The sequence below is a fragment of the Zonotrichia albicollis genome, chromosome 5 (genome assembly GCF_047830755.1).
Source record: "Zonotrichia albicollis isolate bZonAlb1 chromosome 5, bZonAlb1.hap1, whole genome shotgun sequence".
NCBI lineage: Eukaryota > Metazoa > Chordata > Aves > Passeriformes > Passerellidae > Zonotrichia > Zonotrichia albicollis.
The window spans coordinates 23,339,539-23,364,035 of record NC_133823.1 but is presented as its reverse complement, the minus strand read 5'-3'; the positions used below and the strand labels follow the sequence as shown (position 1 = coordinate 23,364,035).

Sequence of the window (24,497 nt, the reverse complement as noted above, 5' to 3'; positions counted from 1 at the left end):
TGAGATCTCATTCTCCTAGGAAGTCTGCCTGTGCCCCAAACACAGGGTTTCTGAACAGGCTTTGATTCAACCACGTTTCCCTACTGAACATTTATTGTTCTGCCCCATTAGCCTGCATTTTTCTCACTTACACACATATCCTTGGAAAGAAAAAGCAATAAAAAGGGAGGATTTAAAGTGTCAGAAAAAAGAGGAGAGCTCCCTACACAAGTTGTTTTGGAACCACCCTTGAACTAAAAAATGTTTCAAGGCAGTGTTTGACCAGCTCTTCTACAGTCTCTTAATATTTCCTTATTACAAAGTATGAAGTCATCCTCTTACAGGTCACTCTGATAAGAAGATTATATTTGCCAGTTATAAAAAAAAAAGTGTTTGCAATATTGCTGTCAAACTGTCTAGGGAGTCACCTAATAAATTAGCATTTCTTTTGGTTCTCCTATTCCAATCTTTCCTTCTGAAGATTTACATCTAAAACAGGATCACTGCGCTATTACCTTAGAAATATTCTCAAAATAACTGAGATAGGAAAAAGAAGTCTCAACAAAACCTGAAAAATCCAAACACTTAAGAGTTAAGCTTTTTAAAGTTTTATTTCTTTTCTTTTGCCTTTAAATCCACCACAGCTTTGTTTTCTTCCTATAACAAGAGTATTTAAGACACAAAATAAAGTGCAAGAGAGAAGGGTTTGAGTAACGTTTTTTTCAAATCAAATATGTTCATCTGAAACTTATTTTTTCAAGTTGAATTTCAGTTGTGTGCAGGAGGCAATTGGGCAGTAAAAACTAGACAAAATACAGCCCAGCACGCTACTGTCAGAAGGCAGCCAAACAAGGGGAATCCTAAGGGAGTAAACTATTTTAATCGCTTGAGTTTTCAAAAATGTATTCCAATATGTCCGATGTATGGCTTATTTCCTCAAGATCCTCACTGGCTCTCCCAGTGCCAGCTGGGTGAGCTCATTGCTCCTTCCCATATTGATCTCCAGCAGGCTGGAGGGGACCTGGGCCTGCCCCATCACCCTGGGCTCCCACCCTGACCCTCACTCACCTGTGAGATCCTGCCCCACTCCCAAAAGCTCCCCAAGAGGCTGAACCTGCCCATACATTGGTATTTGAGAAAGGAGGACCTGGATGTGAGCACATGGACAGTTTTTACACTTGGCAGGGTCTAATTCACGTGCAGAAGTTCAGGGGAGATATCAGCCTCCCCCATTTTGGAGGAGTCCCTGCACTGGGTCAAGCCCAGCTATTCTCCAGCTTCACCTCAACTTTTCTGTACACAAGTGTTTCATCAGTTTAAGATACAGAAGCATTGCTGATCAGACCACAACGATGGAACAAGCTGCCACAAAGCCTTGTGAGAGGAGAGAGAACAGATGTGAGAATGGAATCAGCCTGTAAAAACTAATTGAAGAAGATATACAATGGAATTTTGCAGCGTGGGACATAACACGGGTTGGTGGCAAGAACCTTGCTCACTGTGAGGGCACAAGGGAATGATACAAAACTGCAATGAAGGAAATACAGGACTGGCAGGGAGCAAAGTAAAGAGCAAGGAAAAACACAATGACCACTCATAACTGCAGCTTCCTGAACCCAACACAGCAGCACTCAAACTTCAGAAAGGAGAGACCCTCAACAAACCCCTGGATTGTGGCATTTAAACAAAGTAAACACATTTGCGTTGCCGGACACAGTTTATCTGCGTTTTAGCACATCAGCAGGCAAAAGGCCTTCTCCCAGCCCGTGGTCTGTGTTTGACAAGCGCTGACACCTGTAATCATCACCTCCACACTGTACTTTTTTTATGCTAGACAAAGCTTGCCAATGCAAGACTTGATAGGGATGAAGAAAGATCAAGGCAAAAAGATATGCCACAACTGTGGAGAGACAACAGACGGCCACAAAGATAAACCTCTGAGACAGTTCTGAAACACAGAAAAAGGCAGAAAATTGAAGAAATAGAACCTTATAGCATAGCTAAATGACCAGTTACAGAGAGAGAGCTCTGAGCAGCCAGTGTCACTAGGATGCCTACACAGAAATATAGAGCCTACAGGGACAGCATTTTAGAGATCATCGCTCTCCACCTCTGAGCCAATAAAAACTGCCCAACCAAAGTCCAATGATCTCTTTCCCTGTTTTTTGAATATACATCATGAATCAAACAATTTCCAGACTGGTTTTCTTTGGATAATGACTGCAACCCCATCCACACCTCCATTCAACTCAGCTAAGGTGAAGCTGAGCTGTCATCAGTATCCACAGGATTTCAGCATCACGCCTTGCAATTCTGTGCAATTTCAGTCTTTGTGCTGACACTGTGAGGTTCGTTGCAGCTCACACACTTTCCAAGTTTCTCAGAGCAGGGCTGCTGGTTATACGCAGAGCCTGGCACTGTGCTGGATGTGCAGCACCAGCCTGTTTCAAACTACTTTAAAGCTTCCCCGCTCAGAAAGCAAGGAGGGGAAAAGAAAAAAAAAAGGTCACACAAGCAACTTTCTGCTGCTCTTTGCCAAAGCAGCATTACCAGGGCTGCCTCATACCACGGGCACATGCCCATGTACCCTGCTCCTTAGCAAACACTTGCATGAAGTCCCCTGCTCCCAAGGAACACCCTCCCCTGCCCTGGTCTGGGTGAAGCAGACCTGCCTGCTGACTCGTGCGGCACTGTCTGGAGTACAGGGCTGGAGTACTGACAGTGCTTGGATAGACAGGTGCTTTTGGGAATTAACTGCTCTCTGGCTTGCTTAATAACTCCTAGCCAAAGCAATTCTCTGGTTTATGTGTTACAGCTGGTGACAGCACTACACTCACTTTTTAAGTTGAGCTGCCCATTTTATAAATATTCAATCGAAGCCCCGTAACTCTACACTTGTAATTTTTGCTGACTAAACTCATCCCATTGATTTTATGCCTCAACCTTACCTATATCCACAGCCATTTAAAGAAAATAAACAATCATTGAGTCAACCTTTCAGCTCTGTTAAAATGCTCTTCTACACAAGGGATTTGGTAACTTTGAAGATCACAGGCGAAGATATTCCAGTTCCTTCATCCTCCATCTGAAGCCCCAGCAAGCAACACCACCACCAGAAGCCACGGACGGCCAGCCATTTTTCCTTGGGCAGTTCAGGCCCCTTTTCTTCCCCTTTAGGAGAGCAAGCAATCCCTGACTGATTAGCACAGTTGGTGTACATGTTAACTCCCTATTGCACTTTTAGCTCAATCCCAAAGATTCAATGAATACATTTTTATTTAAGTGCTCAATCACTTTCTTGCTGAGAGGACAGATTCCTTTGAAGTGGGAATCCCAAACTAAATAAACATATCCACAAGATCCAAGTCTCAGATAGAAGCCACTGGGTTGCTAGATTAAGTTATTCTGAGTGCAATTTTCTTAAGTGAATCTAATGCTTATGAAGGGCTGAAGCAACAGAGACACTAATCCCCAAGTCTGGGGCAGGAGCAGCATGCCAGTCTCCTGCAGAAAGGGACCAAACCCAAGAGCCAGACGAGAAGTGTCCTCACCCCAAACATGTCTTACAACCAAAACCAGCTTGGAGAGAAATGTCTGCCATCCAGGACAGGGCAGTTTGGGGTAAATGGGAGCCACATCCACACAGATGGAGCATCACAGCACATGGCTTCCCTGCAGCAGCGGGACAGACACAAACAGAGGACAACCTGACCCAACCAGGTCAAGGACAGACTGCCTGGCTCCCAGCAGTGCTTCCCTTGAACCAGACAGACACTGGATCAGGGTCCATCCACGTGAGAGCAGCACAGGAGATCACAGCAGGACACACACACAGAGTGTTCGGTGTCTGTATTAAAACGGACTCTTGCACGTTTGTCTCTTTGTCTTCCTGAGAGACATGGTGTTTTACTACTAGCAAAAAAGAAAAAAAGGCACATGCCTCTGATAGGACTTCAGAGATATTAAGCAGCAGTAAAATGCTTTTGTGTGGGTTATTTCCTTCCCATATCAGGAGGCATTTTCGCTAACTATAAACAGAAGTTAAGTACTCCAGAGAAGCCAGGCCTGCAGTACCCAGGCTTTTCAATGCCTGCAGGCATGCAGCGCTGCAACTATCTGGAAAAAGCCTTTTCCTCTTTTGATGCCTGAACCTGTGGAGCTTCAGGCTTTCTTCTTGAGCCATATCCTCCTTGGCACTTGCAGCCCATAACAAGCTATTCTTATTAACATTTTTTCTGGGCTGGGATTAAGCTGGAAAAGAGACAGGAATGACATTTTGCTTAAACCACTTTAAAAAGTAAGCAGCAGCTCTACCATTTAAAGTTTATATTGAATCAGCTCCTAGATGTTTAGAAAAAAAAAGGAATATTTAGGACGTAAACACAGACACGTATTGCTATACAAAAGCTCCAACTTTGATGATTTGCAATGGGTGGGGTTTTTGATAATGCCTCTGCTCAAGCCACACACACACACAATTACTGCCGCTGCACTGACACATCAGGAGAACATTTTGTTTTCCCCTTACCAATCCACAATTACATAGATTTGTTAATTGCATCAATGTGACAAGGAGGAAGCAACAAAAGCTGAAAAGGTGTTCTCTTCACTAGCATGTGCCAAAGATCACGGTAACAATGAACTATATACCTAAGACTCAGCCTGGAGCTCTGATTAGGAGCAGCCAGACCAAACTTCAGATAAGGACAACCTAGAGCTAGTGCGTTAACTTCTTCTGCCCCTTTTCCGAATGGAGGATTCATCTTATTACGTGGGAGAAAGAAAACACCAACAAAACTCATCCCATGACCATTCACGGCATGGGTTTATGTTTCACAGTGGCCTGACTTAGACTGATCAGCTGTGATTGCTTGAGTCAGAGCAGCTGAGAGACACGTTTGTTTGTAGCAATGAGGTGCCACTACTGGGGCTGAGCAGATTCCTCTTCTTTCCCTGTGCTGCCATTTGGCAGGACTCACTGAGCTACTCAGAAAACAATGCTAAAATTCCTCCCTGGGCAAATGCTAATACACTCCATCAAGTTCTGCTTCCATACAGCCAGGAAGCTCTGTGCTCTTGTGTGCTTGATTTCAAAGTTATTTAAGGAGTTAATCGGCATCATTCAGCTGCACGGGGTGAAGCTGCAGAGCGTCGGTGCTGGATAAGCAGCTCTGGCTTGTGGAGCCCCTCAGCTGCCCATTTCCTCAAGCACGGGCCTGGGGTTGTGGAGGGAAGAGAGACATCTGTGGCAGGACCACAGCTGCCTGAAGCCCCAGAGCATCCTGCTCCAATGGCAGCTTGGGAAGCAGAGCAAAGGTTTCTGCTGGATGATACGGGAACAGGAGCCGAGCCACAACTTCTGCACTGTGAAAGCTTATTTCATTTTGGGCCAGGGAGGTTTCAGCTGGCCACAGCTCCCAGCAATTCCCTACAACTGCACAGTGAGAAGAAGCAAATTCTCAGGAAAAAACAATACAGTGAAAAATCAGGTTTGTGTCCTTCAGCAGCTCCCATACATTCCCCTTGGGGCTCCAAAATTTCCCCACAAGGAAGTGAATCAGGCTGCTTTCAGAGGAACAGAAGATAAAGCTAGGGAAACAAAACCCTCACTGAGGCTCCATAGCCTCTCATTTTTGCTATTTCTACCCTCATCCTTCCTTCTGCCCATATTATCCTCTAAATCTCCTGGGACATCAGCTCTTCAAGATGGGAACTACCTCCATACCCCCTGCCATGCAGAAACACACAAGGAATATCCAAAATTTGGGCTAGTCCTGCGTTGTTCCTAGCAATCCAACTCTCTTGAAAGAATTCCTCCTCATTTTCAGATATGCTGCATTGTGCAAGTTGCCATAAAATGTTTATACATTGTATCCTCCGACCTATTTAACACATCCAGCTGCTACAGAGAGGCAGGAAGAAAGAAACCCAGACCCCAAGAACACAGACAAAAAGTAGGTTGCAGAAATCCCCTATCTTTCTGTAGGAAGTTTAACTCATGGGGAATGAGAAATAAATCCAAAATTATCTTCTGGATGAATTTAAAACATGGAGAAATGATCTTTCTTCAGTCACTTCCTCTGTTCCCACGTTCCCATCAAACAGTCAAGAAAGCTTTGCTACCCCAAAACTAGTCTTGTTAACCAAAGGGAAAAACCCCCACACATTAGAAAACAAACAGCTGCCTCCATCTCCCATCTTCAGCGCCCTGCAAGGCTCAGAAACCACCGAGAGCTATCTCAGCACACAGGATGCACATTCACCAGGTGCTCCTGCGGTCTGGCACCCTCACCTGCCACTGCTCCTGCAGCCACCAACCCACTGCTGCTTCTCCACTCACCCACCCATCTGATAAGAACACCAACTGCGGCACCAGGCTCCGACCTGAACTTGCAATTCTCACTCTCCTGCTCCCACTAATACAACTTGGAAATAAATAGCAAATCAGCTGCCAGTAAAATAAGAAAATTTAAAAAAAAAAATAATTTGAGGAGAATGGGGAAGACGAGACCTCTCTAACAACAGCAGAATTTGGAAGATTTTGAATCCTTGTCAAACACCCTCTTCCTTCCAAAAGCTGCACTGAAATTAGACTTCCATTTTTTTAATTATGGTTTATTAGGCAAGTTGTGTCTGATCTGTCTACAGATTTCTACTTTTAATTTTACAAAGCAAGCTTTTAAAGCATGTACCTTTTTAAAAAAAAAAAAAAGGAAAGGCTTTTTTTTCCTCCCTCTCTACATATGGTGATGAAAGTAACTTTTTTCCCTTTCCAGGAAAGCTTTGCGCTCCCTTCTCATAGATGGTCCTTGCCCTGTGTCTGGACGCCGTTCCCCAGGGGTGCATCCCCGGGGCAGTTTGCAGTCAGCAGGTCCTTCCAAGGTGGAAAAAAAGATTCAGCGCCCTAGGGCGCCTTTTTAATCCCGGCTAACACCTCCAGGCAACAGATGCATCAACAAGAAGCGTCTTTGTCATGCAAATAGCAGGGCGCAGGTACACACCAGGCACAAATGGCTGAGGACGAGTGACACCCCAGGGAGAGCTCTGCCTCCGGTGCTTGCTGCTCTCAGCTGCCGCTTGCCCTGGGAAGGGGAGGCAGAGCAAGGCAGCGGCCGGACCCCGCGGAGGTGAGCGCGGCGCCGCAGCCGCGGACAGGCACGGGGACAGCGAGCGTGTCACCTCCGCGATGCCGCGCTCTGATCCTGCGCGCTTGAAAACCCAACTGTCAGCACCGAGCCTAGCAAAGATTACAGTTCAATTAAACAAAAAAATTATTTAATAACTCAAGCGTGTAGCCTTGTGGTTAAACTGAAAGAACTCCGGGCTTATGTCAACATTGCAGCCCTGCAACAGCACTGTTTTATTGAAACAGTGGTGCTGCTGTAACATGCAAGAGCAGCACCGATCTAAATTAGCCCCTCAGATGTTCAGCAGGCAGCTCTGCAATTAAAAACAAGATGCGTTTTCCCCCTTCCTCCCCTCCACCACACCCACAAAGGGCAGTTCCTCAAGAGCCTCTGCAAGATGATATTCTGAGGGCACTGATGCCAGATCCGTACAGAGTGGCAGCCCCACGGTATGCATATATGGAGAAAATCCTCGGTGAATAATTAAATTAGATTTTGTTGTTCTAAGCCACACACCAGCACTCGGGACTTTCTTAGGAAGGTAGAAGGCAAAGAGGGGGTAAAAAAAAGTCTGAAGTTTCCAAGTCCCCCAAAGGGTAGGTTTGAGTCTCAATGCCGTCTTGAAAAGCGGCATGCTTTTCCCTATGATACATCCAAAAGGAAGTTCTATGTAGAACAACGTTTACAACAACAAATATCAACAGACTGTGATCATCATGCTTCACCCTAAATGGCTGTAGGCCTCTGAACTGGAATTTATACACAAAAAACCCCCACAGCTATAGAAAGCAATATATTGCATGAGTTTTTGCATCTTTCAAATGCTGATCCATGTGTTTTGCAATGCCAAAGCACCCTGTCACTCTGACTCCAAATACACACTAATTTAACATGTTTTGCTGCTGTCAAATTACCAGCACAGATCAGGCCCCCTTCTTTTTGTTTTTGAAGTCGAATGCCACAGTCCTGAATAAAAATCAAGAACGTCAGAGAGCAAAACAATGCCATGACAGAGTGGCATGACAGAGACCTCCAAGAAAAAAATCTAGGAGCCAGTAAGAGGGAAAACTGCTTTATCACAGGGAAGTAACAGCATCCAGCTCCTCCTCTCACAGCACGCACAACGGCAGCGGCATTTTTCCAGCACGATGCCTACAAGCAAATTGTTTCCCGCTCCTCTCAGGTTCTACTAATATAATTTCCACAGCTCATTTTAACACTGCCTCTCCATTGCTCTGTATGCCTCTTACAAAAATAAATGGGGATTGACTACCCAGAATTAAAAGTACATTTAAATCCATTAAACATGAATCTACACCAATGGAAACAGAGGAACCAACCTGGAAGAATCAGTGCTCGCCACAATGTAAGGGAAAGCTGTAACTACTGCATCATGGTTGATATTAATTTCTAAACGATCATTTCACAATTTCTGGCTGAAGATACAGAGTATGTTTCAAAGCAATGCTGCCAGATAGATAAAGCCTTCACGCAGACCAACTGATGGTGGAAATAAAATATCAATCAGCAAAGAGCAATGCCACATCTGAAGCAAAAAAAAAAAAATCCAATCTTCTCATCTTACTGTCATGTAACTTTAGCAGTTCTGCTTCCAGCCCTTGACTTTCCTCAACAAACGAAGAGTTAAAGCCAGAAAATTCACATCTGTCCCAGTCACTACAAAGACAGCATTTACATCATACTGCCATACATTATCCTACAGTAGTAAACCAGAGCTTCCCCCCACAAAGCCCCCAGCCCTGTTCACGGACATTAATCTCAGCTTTTCCACTGTGATCACGACCAACACCTCTAAGAGATCTCAAACTCCACTGGACAGAGGCTCCGAACAGCAGAAGCTCAACCTTCACTGTCACTGAAGCTAGCCAAAAGACCCCATTGTAAACAGGCTCTGCAGACCAAACAGGAGGAAACCCAGCTTGCCAAAACCAGCCTTTGGAAGAGATAACTCACTGTTCTGGGGATGGGTGGCGACAGAGATCCATTAGGCATGTATGGGTCGTTATTCATATTTGGCATCATGATATACCCAGAATAACCAGAGTACGATGGTCCCTTGCTGTATAAGCCATTGTCTGGATGCTTTCCTATGGAAGATGAAACAATGATTACATTATTCCCCATGTATGCATTTCTCACGATTTAGAGCACTCAAACAGTTAGTGTGCATATATAAAAATGCTCTACATGCAAATGTTTCCTTACTCATGGAAATTACTGCTGACAGAAAAATAATACAAAGTAATTTGTAAAAACATTTTTTTTAGGAAGCATAAACTGTTAAAATAGCGAGTATTCTCAGTGAGGAGTTTATGTTTAAAATACAGAATAGCCTCAAAATAAACAATTTTGCTAGAACTCATTGAAATCAAAGTAGACACATCAGCAATGACATCACATTTCTCAAGCAGCAGTTTTCCCCAATTTTATACATGCCTCTAGGATTTGTCAATTCAGAATTATTGCCAGTATGGGTTTCCAACACCACTGTTAGGAAAGGCTGTGATAAGTAGATATAATAATTTCCTTCTCTTGCTGAGACAGTGTGTGCAGCAAACAATTCATTCTGACTATACTCATTGGGAACAATTAAAGGGCAGGGGGTGCTTGGAAGGAGATCCTAACAATTTGGGAGGGAGGCTGTTAAGCACACATGGTACTACAGCCAAGAGGGAAGCCCCGTGAGGGAGGGAGGCTATCTGGTAGGGAAAAAAGGTGTTTGGGTCCAGATCCTGCAAATAGGGTGAACAGGTCTCCCACCTACATGCCCACTGACAAGGATACTACTTGAAAGTGAGGTTTCAAGAAGATGCAGAGCTGAAAACTATCTGGAGCTGAACACCTCCCCCTCACAGCCCAAATGCAATGAGCATGGACATCATTGCTTTTAGGCTATTTAATTACAAATTTGGAGGAAGATGGCCACAGAGTCCTGGAAAGCACCAGGACTGGACTCTGTCTGTCTTTATATGGAATTTATAATCTGGTTTAGTTTGTGATGATAAGCTTTTGATTTTAAACATAATCTCCCACCCTTCACAGCACACATTCTTTGCATGCGTGTCCAGCTTCCTAAATGATATTTGATGAACTCTGCTACTTCCTCTGTGTTCCTCAATCGAAATTAACCATTTGAGACATTTTTAAAAATGCAGGAGATCTGCCCATACTTAGATTTGAAAAAGGAGATTTAAGTGACAGACTTTGGCTATGGGGAAAAGCAGAGGGTTTCTGAACACAACTGTACACTGTATGAGTGAAGAAATAATGTATTTAAGGTGATATCCTAAAAACAGTTACTTCTTCAGTGAATATCCATCTGGCCTACTTATCAGTTTCTAAACAACTGGAATACCATTTGGTCACTCAAGATAAATGCACTGCACGTTCGTCTGCTTTTTAAATGCACTTTGAAAACACTTTGGCATCCCCCCCCCAAAAAAAGATATAAAATCTATGTTTTCCAAATAAACCAAGTTCCAGTTTGAGGACTGTGTGGCGGGTCACAGAGGGACAAAACTCCAAGACAGGACTGTGCGAGTCTCACCTTCCTCGGGGTGTTCTCTGCCTTTATCATGGTAGGAATCCTGTGCTTGAGTCTGCCTGGAAACCTGACCACAGGGAATCCACCATCAGAAAAGAAGAAAAAGAAGAAAAGTCACTGTATGGATGCTCGTTTATCAAATACGCTGCTACAGTTTCTTGAAGGAAGAGAGGATTTCAGAGCACAAGATTAACATCTTTCTTTTTCCACCTAAGTGTCTTGGAAGGCAACTGTTCCAGAATCATTGGTGTAAAATATTGTTTTATGACAACGTGAATAACTACAGAGCTTTGCAAAGCATTTCTAGCAGAAGCACCCTGTATTTAATGGAAGTGGATAATTTCTGGAAAATATTTGGCGCTCTGGCAGTCAAAACGCTCTTGGTAAAAAGATACTAAAAATAATAATGAAAATCAGGTTGCCCTCCTTAGCAGATGTTTAGGGGGAAAAAAGAAAGAAAATTTAAAAAAAAAATTAAACAAAATTTTTTAAAAGGCAGGCTCCCCGCTCGCCCCGAAGTTATTTTAGAGTCGGGAATTTCTTCCCTAACAGTTTTATGCAAATCCCTTAAAGAGTTTACAGCTAACGCTCCGACCCCGCTGATTTTACTGAGGAAATTTCATGGCTGCTTGAGGTCTAATACCACCGCACCGTCGGGGAACTCGCGGCAACTTTCTCATCCCGGGCCGAAGCGCGGAAGGAGCTCTGCCCGGCGCACCTCTGGAGACAGGATTCGGGGTAGAACGATCTCTGTTCCTATGGGAAACATTTCCCCGGCGCCCCTGCGCAGCTCCCTCCCGCCGGCACCCCGCGCCCCTCGGTCCGCGGAGCCCCGCGGCCGCGCACCTCGTGCCCGTTGGCGCCGGGGGCGATCTCGGACTCGTTGACGAGGGAGGACTTGATGTCGGCCAGGTCGCCCTCCTCCTCGGGGTGGCTGATCTCGGCGAAGATCTTCTCTTTCTGCGGGTCCCCCTCGTCCTTGAAGGGGATCATCTCGTCGGTGGCGCAGAGCTCCGGGTCCCCCCCGCCGCCCCCGGCCCCCGGCAGCTGCGGCATCCTCACGGCAGCGCGGCGTCTGCTGCGGCCGCCGGCCCGCCGCGGGAAGGGGAGCGGGCGGAGCAGCGGGGGGAGGAGGAGGAGGAGGGCGGAGGAGGAGGAGAGAGGAGGAGAAGGAGGAGAGAAGAAGGAAAAATCCCGTGAACTCCTCGGGGTCGCTCTCGGCAGCCGGAGACCCCCGCCCGCCCGTCCGCCCGCCCCCTCGGGGCCGAGGTACCCCGTCTTCCGCACGACACCGACGTCCCGGGGACCCTCGCCCCGGCGCGCCGCACGGCCGGAATAGGTCGAAATACTCTGGCCCGTGTCCCGACTGCGCCAGGGACCGCCCCCCAGGAGAGCCGACCCCCCTCCATCCCCCCGGGACCCGGGCTCACCCCGGGGGCGAGGAGACCCGGAGGGGAGCGGATCCCGCCCGCGTTTCGCCTCCGAGCGAAGTTGCCACCAGCTCGGCGGGACCGAGTTAAAATGGCAGGGGGGAGGCGGGCAGGGGGAGGGGGCGTCCCGGGGGAAGGAGCCGGCGCTGCCCGTGCCGCGCACCCACCGGGCCTTTGTCCGCCGCCTCGTCCGCGGCTCCGGGCACGGCTCGGCTCGGCGGCACCGCGAGGGGCGGAGGGCCGGGGAAGAAACAGCCCCGGGAGGGAGGGCAGGAGGGGAGGGATGGAGCGGGCGGGGAGGTGACCCCCCCACCCCCCGCTTCCCTCCGCGCCCGTGGGCAGGGGAAAAAGTTGCCGGCACGGCGCCCCCGGCCGCCTCCGCGCTCAGCGCCCGGCGCGGGGCCTCCTCCTGCCGCAGCCGGCGGGCGCGGCGCCCCACGGGGGGCGGCGGTGGGGCGCGGGGTGGCGGCGGCAGCGCAACTTCAGCATCGCTCCCGCCCTCCCGCCCTGCGCCGTCGGGGCGGGGCGGGGCTGGGGCGGCGGAGATGAAAGGGACCGCCGCCGTGACTGACACCGTGTCCGGGCCGGGAGGGCCGAGCGGCGGGGGCGGGGAGAGGAGGGGGCTGGGGCAGCGCCAGCGGGAAGGGAGGAGGGGGCGGGAGGGAGCGGGTGCGGGGCTGCCCCCGGGCAAACTTTGCTCTGGCTGCGCGGAGTGGCCTGTGTGTCCGTGTGGGTACCTACACGCACACGTGTGCGTTTGTGTGTGCGTGTCCGCGTCGCGGGGGTGCGCCGGGCACTGCCGAACCTCTCCCTTCCCAGCCAGCAGCCCGCCGAGGAGGGCACGGGCCCTGGCTGCATCCCCGGGAAGGGCGGACAGACCTGCTTTTTTAGGGCTGCTTTGTTGAGCCTTCCCCATCGCCACATGGCGCTGCTCCGGTGTGGGAAGCGTGTGAGGGGTTGACCAGGCTTGCCCGCGCCGCATCGGACGAAGGGCAGAATTAAGACATCCCCACTGAATCCCGCAAGTGCCCGGCAGAAACGTGTGGTAGCCCCCAAGAGACGGGGAGAAACCCGCCGGGGCGAGCTCGTCCCCGTTTCGGAGCGGTCAATGGAGCCAGAGCAGTAAGGGAGATTCACCTCTCCATCCTGTCCTGTTCCTCCAGCACCGCGCTGCCCCGTTAGCTCCCGGCTGATCCGGCATCACCCGGCGACAGGGCACGCGTGCAGTAAAAAAAATCATCCACACAAAAGCAGGCGCTGCGCTCGGGGAGCGTCAGGATCCACAACTTTTATTTTGCGAACACGATGGGCGCACATTTTGCAGGAAACAACTTCCCAGTATTTTGGCATCGGAAAAGTGCGCTTTGTGCTTTGCACATGCCCCGTCAGGTTGCTAAACCTTCAAGCGCCGGGAGCCGGAGGAACGGGAACATGTGGATGCTCAATCCGTTTTCGGCAGATGCTGGGCTCGGCGCGGCGGCACGGCCGGCCGGGACACGGGCGGGCTGAGCCCGCTGCCCACGCCGCCGCCCGCGGCTCTCCGTAATCGTCCTCGAACGGGTAATTAAAATCCAGCTGAGAAATTAGACCCTCCAAACCCCGAGAAAGGGAGCAAGGTAGTGGGAAACGGGGGGGGGGGGGGGGGTGGACTTGCCAAGTCGAACAAGTGCGTGAAATAAATGATCGAGAAAGGAAGAAATTAGAAATGTAACTTCTGGGAAAGGGCTTAATTGTGCAGTGCTCCCCAGATGCGGGGAGAGCCACTCTCTCCCGGAGACGGCTGCAGAGAGGCGATGGGGAAGCGGTTGTTTGGAAAACGACAGACGGCTCGGGGATGGTTCCTGAACGGAGATGCCCATCTCCGCATCCCTCCCGCCCCTCTTCCCTTTCCTGGCGCTCGGCGGGCACCGGACACCCGGGCCGGGCAAAGCTGCCCCGGGACGCTCCCGTTCTGAAAAAAAAGACCTTTAATGAGAGGCTGAGGTTTGGAACCCGCTCGCCCGACGGGACGGGACGGGACGGGGCGGCCCGGGAGCAGGCAGGGACCCCGCCGGAGCAGCCGGCAGCGCGGCCACTCCTCCGTTTCATTACCGTGTCCCCCCCGGAAAAGCAGCCTCCCCCCGCCCCTCCGCCGTGGCTTTCCGTGGGCTGGAGTCTTTCCCGGATCGTTTTTTTGGTGGAAGGATTTGGAAGGCAAAAAAGGGCCGGGGTGGGGGCGGCGGGACCGGGCGGGGGAATGTGTGTGTGGAAACCGTAATGATTTACGACAAAAAGATAAACTCAGGAAACGTCAACTCCAACGTCAGATTTGACTGGAGACAGCACAAAGCTGTCGCTTTACTCGCAGTCCTTGGGGCACGGCCGGAGGCGGGGGGCAAGGCCCGGGGTACGGGGACGCCCCACGCTGGCCCCGCTCTCGCCCCCGCCGGGACTCGCCGCTCTCCCCGGGCCACCGGGAGCGCGCCCGCCGCCGTGCCCGGCTCCGCAGCGGCTACCGCGCCGCTCGGCGCTTTCGCAGCGCTGATTTTTGCGCTTTAGATGTTTCTTATTTTTTTCTCTTTTGCTTTGAGCGTGAGTTTGTATTTTCCTGTGGTTTTGTTTTTGTTTTTTGTTTGTTTGTTGTTTAAATTTGGGCAGGTTTTGCTGGGTCGTTTTTTTGGTCGTTTGAGTGGGTTTTAGCATTTCTGAGTGAGTTGACGAGTTTTTGTTTGTTGGGCTTTTTTGCATTTTCAGCGTTGAAGGGACCCGCACTTGGAGCACTCCCCGACGGCCAGCCCGGCTTGCCCGGGCTCAGGGCAGGGCGGGGGGCGCGACCGGGGAGGGCAAACCCGGCCGGGGCGGGCCGGGCTCCAGCGCTCGGGCAGCGGGACGAGCCCCTGGAGCTTCAGGGGGGCTGCGAGGGGGGACCCGCGGTGCCGATGCCGACCCCTCCGGGGGCAATGAGCGGGCGGGGGGACACAGGACACTGGCGTGCGAAGCGGCGTCCGCCGGCGGCGCCCAGTATATAGGGGAAGGGCGGGAGCGGGGCGGGGCGGCGGCGCCTTTGATGTCCCGCCGGCGGCCCCTTTCATCCCCCCCGGTTCCCCCCCCGAGCTCTTTGTGTGACTAAATTTGGCAGGAGCATGGAGGCGCGCCAGGGCGCCCACGTGTGCGCCGAGCTCCCAGCTGAGAGAGCCGGGGTTTTCTTCCGGGTAAGGAGACAGCGGGGGAGATCAAAGAGTTTGGGGAGCTGGAGCCGAAATGTGCAGTGGAAATAAAGTGAAATTAAATAAATAAATAAATAATAGAAAAGGAGGAAAAAAATAATTTCTCCGTCCTGGACGCGTGCCAGTCAGAGGCAAGGGGAAGCAGGGGGAGCACATAGTGGTCGGGGGCACCGGCGGGAGGAAGGAGGGGAAAAAATATTCTCGGAAAAGGGGGTTGCAGTTGTTTTCTGAAAAGACAAAAAAAAGAATAAAAAACAACCAACGAACTAGCAAACCAAGCCTTTTGTTTAAAGCCGCCGGGCTGTGGAGCCGAGCGGGCTCCGCCGGGAAGAGCCGTCCAGGAGTGCGGCCGGGCCAGGGCTGCGCGGCCGCGGGGCAAAACTCCCTCGTACTGCCCGAGAAACGCCGGGCAACCAGCGGCAAACATGCCCTTCTCCCGCCCGCGAGGCCGGTTCCGAGGCTCCAAGGGAGTCCTTGTGGGCAAACCCCCGCGGTTTTTCCTCCCCCTCGGAAGCGATGCCGAGGGTGGTCCCCGAGGGGAGCGTGCCCCGGGGCCGGGCGCCCTTTGCGGCAGCTCCCGCTGCTCCCCGCGGCTCCCGGCGGGCACGGCGCTGCCCAGGGACAGCGGCGCTGCTCCCCGAGCTGGGCTAGCACAGCCGGGCTGCGCCACGGGAACCCCGGGCCCCGCTGCCCCCCCGGGCCTGCGGGATGGTCACCCGGCCCTCGCTGCTCCCTCAGGACTGCAAAGCACAACAAAGAGTGTTAGGTTTTAAAATTTCTCCAATCGAGCCTTCTTGGTGCCTTTTCAAGGCAATGTGACTGAATTATGCGTGTTCCCCGGGTCAGCGTTCGCCACACCGTTTAGATAGCACCCGTGATTTATGTGCAAGTTGAATATATAGGCTGAATTCCCAAATTCCTTCTGAAGCAAATAAATAAATCCTCCTCCTTCAGGACGTGGGGTGAGCAGGGCCAGAGCAGGGATGTGATGATTAGCCCTGGCTCTGCAGAGTTATCGCTGGTGTCCTGCACATCCCGCTGCTGCACAGCATCACTGGGGAGCCAGCTCCGGGCTGCCTCAGCTTGTATGGATGTGTTTGCAAATATGGACCTGTTCTGTGCCTCTGAAACAAGGATAATACCTCAAAGGCATTTTCTACCCTGAGAGAATAAGTGCATTGTTGTGTTTAAAGAGATACTTCTGATGAATGCCATCGGGAAAGCTGTAAATAACAGATTGGGATTTTTTGGGGGGAAAACCCAGTGTCCTCTCTTGTGTTGTACCAGGCACAGTCCCTTTGGTGGTGCAGTCCCTTTTACAAGCACAGTGTCCAGATATCTGGCCTACCTTTGGATGTGGGCCCATGTTTGGATTGCAGGCACTGTGGCTCACACTCCAAGGCTATGCCCAGCTGTTTATTGGGGTGGGTCACCTGCCGTGGCCACCAGATGATGCTGATGCCAGGTCCTGGTAGCCTTGAGGGAACTGGGCTGTTGTGTGGAGGGGATTTCTCATTGCACTTAGGATCATTCCTGTCATGGTGGCTGAAAGAGATTCTTTCCAACAGTCAAGTCAAGAGGATTCTGCTGAGTGAAGGGAACAATTCTGTATTTGGTGCAGATTTATATTTTAAATGGAGAAAAAAACCAAAAAGGGAATAATATGTTCTGGTTTTGAAGACTCATTTATTATGAGCCTTTATGAAATACGAACTCATTTTTCAAATTTATAACAAAGGGCATCCTGGCTATGTTTCTAGCAGCTATATCAAAGAGTAACTGCACTTCTCATTTAAAGCTACTTTGAAAGAGATCACATGTAATAGGTATTAGGATATTAAGAGTGTATATGTGCTTTTTGCTTTTTAATTTACACATCCAGCTTTCCAGTTCTGGGATGCCATTAATGTTCTTAAACCAGAATTACTCTATTTAAAGAGCTAGGTTTTCTTAGCTCTTGCAACAACATGGGCTTTATGAGATTTGAGTGGGAAAATCTTACCAGTGCATTTTTACTCTAATAACTTTTGTTTAGAGGAAGGCATTGGTGGCTCAGATCTCACAAATGTGTTATCTTATTTTGAGATTAAAATAGTTAGTGGATGCTTTCTTCTTTCTTTCTTTTTTTTTTTTTTTTTTTTTTTTAATTCAAGATAAAATACAGGGCAAGTGGCATGGTTTATTGAAATAAATGATGACACAAAGTAGCTTGCAAACTAACCCTTACATGAGCAGTGCCGTTGCAGGATTATTTCTGATGACTCATCAGATCAGATAATCCACAGCATGTGGATAAAAGGGGACGCAGGACTCAGAACTAAACCCAGAAAGCCATGCTTGGAAAAATGCAAAATCTGAGGTTAATGTTGTATTAAAGGTAAGACCTGAAAAGAGCACAGCAATGTGCTGCCCCCCAGCAGGGATTTTTAGCCTGGCATTTTTGAAAGGACCAAAGAGATGTTCAAAGGGAGTGGAGTAAAATATCCCTGAAGGGGCCTTTGAAAATCCAAACTTTAGTAGTTTTGTGGGATGCCACATTAATGTCAGATTCTAGCTGAAGAAATGTGTTTTAATTTCAGAGTAGCAGTTTTGCCCATTTACGTCAACATTTCCTACTTTTTTTAGAGGGGGAAGTTCTGCTCCTGAATAAATAAATGCTATACGTGTCCCAGAACAGATGAGATTTTCTCCATCCCTGGAGCCAGGATGCCACACCCAGGGGCAGTGTCTGTGGGCAGGCTTTCAAAGGCCCCTCCAACCGAGTCCTGCTTCTGCACCTCTGGCTTGGACTCAGAAGTACTGGCAAGTGTCTCACACTGCAGCTTCTTGGATGCACCAGGGAAAGCCCCCAAGGGCCTTTTGCTGGGGTTTTGTGCTCGTGTCATTGAAAACCTTATGCTGAAAATGTTTATTTCTATTTGTACTTGGTTTCACAGTGCAAAATTAGTATCTGGAGCTCCATAAGTACATGAGGTGTTTTGTAAAGCAGTCACCCTTTTACAATAGCCCTTGGCTTGGCTCTGTTTTGGAATTCAGCATACACCAGTTGATATATTCTGCCCAATACATAATGACCATGCAGAGCTGACTGTGCACCAGTGTTTCCTTGTGGCTTTTGAAATGGCGATTGCTCCCTTTCTGTGCTTCCAACGAAATCAAAGCATCTTGTAATCCTTTGCTTGTTTTTAAGTGACAGTAGTCCTCTGTTCCCTGACAAATATTGCCAGCAGAAGCCTGGTAGCTCCAGACAAGGTCCTTTGAAAGAGGTGGGAGGGGAGAGAGGCTCTGCAGGCAACTTTCCAGCAGCAGCTGTGCACTAACGGCATGGGAGTGTGGGAGGCTACTCCCGGGTTGGGAAGACAGTTCAGCAATGCAGTGAATGTGTGCTCACAGTACATGACTCCTATTTACTTTTTTTTAATTCCCTGACCTTTGTCTGACCAAATCCATGGCCAAAACGCAGCTGGATGGGGAGGGGGAGCGGCAGCCAGGCTGTACCAAGGACCCTGCTGTGCTCGGTGGAACATGCAGCACTCCCCCAGGGAAATGTTTAAGGATGGTGATGAGGTGGTGAGTTTTCCTTCTTGCTGAGAAAGTTACTTGGAGTTGGGTCTTATTTTACTGTACCATCTCTCACTTTCCATGGAAGTAAGTGGCATTAATTTGCCTGGCAGAGGTATTAAACTGTAACAGCTGAATACCAGTCAAAGGCAGCGCTGTTTGATAGGGAAGTGCCAGGGAAAGAGGAGTTTGCAGGAGTCTGGGGTACTATTCAGAGCCTTGTGATCTCAGCTTCATCACAGCTTCACAGTTTCAGGTCTAGTAATGATCTGAAAATCTGGCTGAAGGCAGAGAGGCACAAGCTATAGGAACAGCAGTTCTCTATAGGGCTCACCGTTTGATGAAGAGCAAGATCAGCCTGAGTTGCAGCTGGCCATTTACCTTCAGCTCCATTTTCCTTTGAGTGGATCTCGTGGACCCCTTGTGTCCACGTCCAGGGGAAATAGGCAGTTTTGGCTTGGAATTAAGAGTTTCAGAAAGACTCTCTAACACTGAGGGAAGTAAATAAATGTGAGCAAAAGTTCTGCAAGTTGTCAAATGAGAACATCGCATGCAAGGAGATTTCAGTCAAATCCTGCAGAACCTGACTCATAATTGTGCTGGAGCAAGGACCTACAGATGAGACCCCGTGCTGAGAAAGAGCTGATGGGGGTGACACTGAGGACAGTGTGGGGTAGAGGAGAAAACTGTAAGTGAATGGTGTCACTTAAAATTCCAAAATTTCCTGTGTGGTGCTGCTCTGAGTCTCCCAGACCGCTTGTGGTTACTGCTGAGCTCAGCCAGAGCATGGATGCTCAGGCTGTATCCAAGTAAGCCCTGCCTGAGGAGGAGAATGGTTTCTGCCCTGCTGGAGAAGGGTAATAGGAAAGGGGGACCCTTTAGGCTGGCAGGGCTATTGCAGAGGGTGGAAGCAAGGGTTTGGATTGTGGCCCTTGTTGCTCATCTGCCAGGTTACACCATGATTGATCAGCCAGTTTCGGGTCTGTACATCTCCACAGAAAGCTGTGCTTTCTCTCCTGTTTCTACCTTGCCTTCTCTGCTGCTTTGTGCTGGTCAGAAGGAAGGAGCAGCTGCAGAACTTGCACGTCTGGGTGAGCCTCAGTCATCAGCTGAGCCGCCAGCCCTTGCCCACGCAGCAAGGCTTTTCAACAAAACCAGAGACTCCAGATGAAAATACTCTTCCTGGCTAAAAGACTTTAATAACTTTTACTAACTTCAGCACCTTTTTAAACAATGTGTAATTAAATTATGAAGTTTCTTGCTGCAAGATGTTATGGAGTCTGACAGGATGAATGGATTCAGAAAAGGATTAAGCAAATTCATTTTGTCTATGAAACAACGGGTTGGATACAACTTCCAGCCTAAAAACTCCCTGAACCTCCGACTGCAGGCAGTCATTCCGGGCACACGAAGGTGATGCAGCACAGGAGTGCAGATTGGAAAATCAAAAACTGCAGAAAATTACTCAAATGCATGCTGTGATGGAAAAGTCAGAATCTGAATTTGCAGCATGCCATCAGTCACTGGTCTGAAGCTATAACCAAGATTGATACCAGCTGATGTACGCATGCTGCTACTTATGTTGATAATGAAATAAAACTTTCCCTGCTTTATTTGTCTGTCCCTTGAGGAATTCAGTTTTTCAGACCTCTCTCACAGCCAAGACTACTTTTTATTACATCTATTTGTGTTTGCTGGCTGTGAAGCATCTAAATAGTGTTTCATTAAAAAAAATCTTTATACGAGAAAGATCAGAAGCGTTCCATGGTATTTATTTTTCTTTAAAGAGGGTATCTTTGGCATGCAGACAGGCTGTGGCTAACTTAACCATTATGAGTTAGCAAAGGATCATCCATGAGATATTCGCCATAACCAGAATAACATTAGATAATTAGAAAAAGCAGCTTTTAAAGGGATTTAATTTCATGTAAAATATATTATTTTGAATTTCAGTAAAGTTTTTCCTTGAATGTAAACACCTTGTTATTTTGAGTTCTCTTCCTCTTAAACACTGTGCATTTAGCCCTGATATGGGCATAGGATTCACCAGATTATTTTGCATTAGAAGAGTGCTATCTTTAGTGAGAGCAATTAAGGCAAAGGGGCTGCAGGCCAAAGCACTGGAGCTGTATAAGGATAGCAGAAGCTGTAGATTAATATGTATATTAATTACTTGGTTCCCTACTTGGAGCTATGAACAGTGAATTCTTTAATTTAACGTTCCATTTTTAAGGTAGTTTGTGGTTCACTAAAACCCAAAGCATTGGGAGGTTTTGCAGGTAGATGTTAAAATGGTGAAGCTACTACGGATGTTTTGGAAAAAACAGTTGAAGCAGACTGCAGAGGTGGATCCAGAGGGCACAGGACAGCACTTGGAGATGCCCAGGTACATTGCTTTATGCAAGCTCTTGCACAGGGCTGCAATAAGATGAGTTTACTTCATCCATACCCTGAGCTGGGCTGTGGATTTGATGTTGTGTGACTGAATGTCTGGTTTGGGCAGGAAGGTCTCCCCTCTTGCTCCCCTCCATGGTTTGTGGAGCTGCCCACACAGCCCCTGTTACACATGGTATGCTCTCCAAATTAACAGGTTTCTGCCCCAGAGAAGCTTATGCTCTGGAGGAAGTTCATATCTTTGAACTTATCTGAATTATCCTCATCTGGGGAAATGAATTCCTTCAGCTCATTCTCATCCCTCAGAAGCTCCTTGTCCCCTTGGTCACACTTTAGTCTCCCTCGTTACTGCTGCACATCCTCCCTGTGGACTCCTCCCACAGCTGGGGGAGCCTGCAAGATCCCCTGGGGCTGCTCCAGGGCAGCTGCCCAGTGCCCGAGCAGGGGAGGGGGCCCTCCTAACGTGACTTTGTTCAGTTGATCTGGGGCTTGGCAAACATATGTGCCTTCAAAAGTCCTGGCTCTGACCTGGGAAACAGGTGGCACCTTATTAGCCTTTTCAAAGGGAGCTCTCCTGATCTGCTGTGTAATTTGGGCTCCTGTGTTAAATATAACTCGGTGTGCAGCGGTGCCTGTAACCATCGTGCTTGGGCCAGCGCCTGCCTGTCAGCTCTGTGGGGCTCTGCACAAGTGCAAGAGCTCCCACTGGGCATCCTCCCACCAGGCTGAGGGTCTCTGCCTGTGGTGGCTGTCATCTGTCATGCAAGGAAAGGATCCTTTGTGCCCTACTCCCATCAAAGGCTCTCCTCTAAATGGTAGAGGAAATGGCAGCAGCAGCAACACTCTTCACGCTGATTCTGAGATCCATCCCTACCACAGAGCCACAGAATCAATGACATTGGAAAAGACCTCTGAAATGATTGAGTCCAACCTATGACTGAACACCACCATGTCAACTAAGCCATGCCACCAAGTGCCACGTCCAGTCTTTCCTTAAACACCTCCAGGGACAGTGACTCCTCCACCTCCACACATAGCCTATTCCAGTGTCCAAATTCCCTGATGGTAGACACCAGTGTAATGTAACTTAGGAAGTGTGTAACAGTTAACATTTTACTTCTCTGCCCCTTTTCTTCTGTCAGGAGCCTAAATGCCAGCCATCATCTGGGTGATGTGGAAAATGCATGGCTTGAGATTGACCCAAGGGCTGAGCTTCCTTCAAAACTGCTGTGTGGCAGGAGGATCCCAGAGAGAGACATGGGTTGCCATCAGGCCAAAGAAAAAAGAATCCTTGCCCACCAGGACTGTTGGAAGTGGTTTCCACAATCTCTCCCTGCAAAGGCAAGAGGCAGCCAAACCAGGACCTTTTATTTGTTGTTGCCTGCTTGCCCTGCCTGAGTTCAGATCACGTGGCTGTGGGACATGTGAGCACACCTAGCTGGGCTGGTGTGGTGGCTGTGCTTTCCATCAGCAATGAAAGGTTTTCTACTGTGCAACTTACTGTGCTGGGCTGTGCCAGTAACCAAAGTGCTTATCCCAGGAGGGATAAAGAGTTCACCATCTCTGTAAACAATCCACCATCTCTTTTGTAAAGGTGAGTGGCTCTGGCCAGCCAGTATAACCAGAAGGTGTTATCAGTAGGCATTTTTCAGGAATACTGATTTATTTAATTGACATAGAAAGTATAAGGACAGCTCTCTAAGTTTGTAAGGCTTTAAAAGCTTAAACCAAGTGAAATGGTTAGAAGAGCACAAACCTGCTCATTCAACTCTGTCAGCCCAGCTCCTCTCTCAGAACCCACCTCTGCTGGATGCAGCCTAGGAAGACGTGATTTACATTCCATGATGAGCCTTTGCTGATGCTGTCCTGGGAAAGGTGAGAAGAACTCTCCATAAAGCTGAAGGAGCCTCACAACAGCTACAGTACCCTGGAGCCCTTGCTCCTTCAAATTTCATAGCATCTGGCACAAGCAGCTCTCAGATGTGATGGCTATGGAGTAGTGCATGCAGAAAAGGTGTGAGCCATTTGGAGCAAAGAAAAAGTAAGACACCTGAGAGTATGATGTCACATGGAAATATTAGGGGCATTCAATAGTAATTGCACCTGCATGTTATTTATCAGCCACGTTTTGGGGTTGTGTTGGCATTTTTCTTAACGTGCATGAGGACCTGCCCCACTTCTCCATTGCTACCAAATTCTTAAGTTGTTTGACAGGATTTGGTCAAGTACACCATCCCATCAAGTTTGTGTGGGTTTTTCTGTGTTTCAGCTTAGAAGTATTTTTTTTTCAGCAAAATTTTGGAGCAGGATTTATTTTCAGTTTCTTTGAGGCAGTTTGGAGCCAGAAAGAAACAAAAAAGCCTCCAAACACCAAAGGAAATGGTGCCACTGAACAAAGGGTATCTTGTTTGTAAACTTCCATTTTAAAGTGTTGGTGCATGTTCTACTGGAACAGTTTTTCATTTTTCACTTACACAGTCCAATGTTTTAAATACTAACCTATTCAACAGTTGAGTACTTTTTAGGGCCCTTTAGAGTGTCTTTTCAGTGCTGCGTCTGTTTCTGAGAAAGCTGAGCTGTCTTCACTCCTGTGTATCGATCCTCCTAGATAATGTATCCAAAGAGAAAAAGGAGAGAGTGTTTCAGTTTGCAGAGAAGCACAACTGAGGAGAGGGAGCTGAATCTGTCCTGTAATCTGTCAGCTGCAGAGCCTTCATCACTGAATGATCCTCACCTCATGTTTCTTGCAGCACAAGAGCAAGACTCTATTTCAGAAAAATAACAACCCAGGAACAAAATAAATTAAAAAAACTCCCAACACTCCCTTGCTCCCCCCTCAATTTTCCTTTGAATCTAGACATGGTTTAACCAGGAGATTTTTTTTCTCTGCACTTTTACCTCAATATTTCTGTCTACATTTCTGTGCCTCTCTCTGCTGCCAAAGCCAAGTGTTTGCTGAATTAAATAAACCATGCTGCATGGACAGAGCTCGTGAATGCTGCTATTGTCACCAGAATCCCTTTTGCTGGTCTGACCCCAAATCCTAATGCCAACTGTTTTGCAGTCAAAGTGAACAAGAATTGATCATGCTGACGGGCCTAAGAAACTCTCCAAAAGGTGATTTTGTAGGCTGGTTTTGTCACCACGTGGCAAAACTTTGGATATGTTACATCTGGTCTTGTTTGGAATCACTCCTGTCAGAAAAGATTTTTTAAAAAAGTAAATGCTCAACACA

At 48.6% G+C, this 24,497-nt stretch overlaps 1 protein-coding gene across 8 annotated transcripts in view; it reads right to left on the bottom strand.

Annotated features, from left to right (window-relative positions):
- LEF1 (lymphoid enhancer binding factor 1) overlaps positions 1-12,619 on the bottom strand; it is a 71,580-nt gene extending 58,961 nt beyond the window's left edge. Inside the window, exons 1-4 of one of the 8 annotated variants that reach the window (XM_074541051.1) lie at positions 12,269-12,619; positions 11,518-11,749; positions 10,675-10,738; positions 9,081-9,214 (exon numbers count right to left, since the gene is read on the bottom strand). In XM_074541051.1, the coding sequence (XP_074397152.1) occupies positions 9,081-9,214; positions 10,675-10,738; positions 11,518-11,727 (408 nt within the window). In that variant the 5' untranslated portion in view covers positions 11,728-11,749; positions 12,269-12,619. Of the gene's footprint in view, positions 1-9,080; positions 9,215-10,674; positions 10,739-11,517; positions 11,983-12,101; positions 12,242-12,268 lie in introns of those variants that run through there. The other 7 variants (XM_074541052.1, XM_074541053.1, XM_074541054.1 and 4 more) reach the window with 7 other exon arrangements.
- Positions 12,620-24,497: the final 11,878 nt, after the last annotated feature.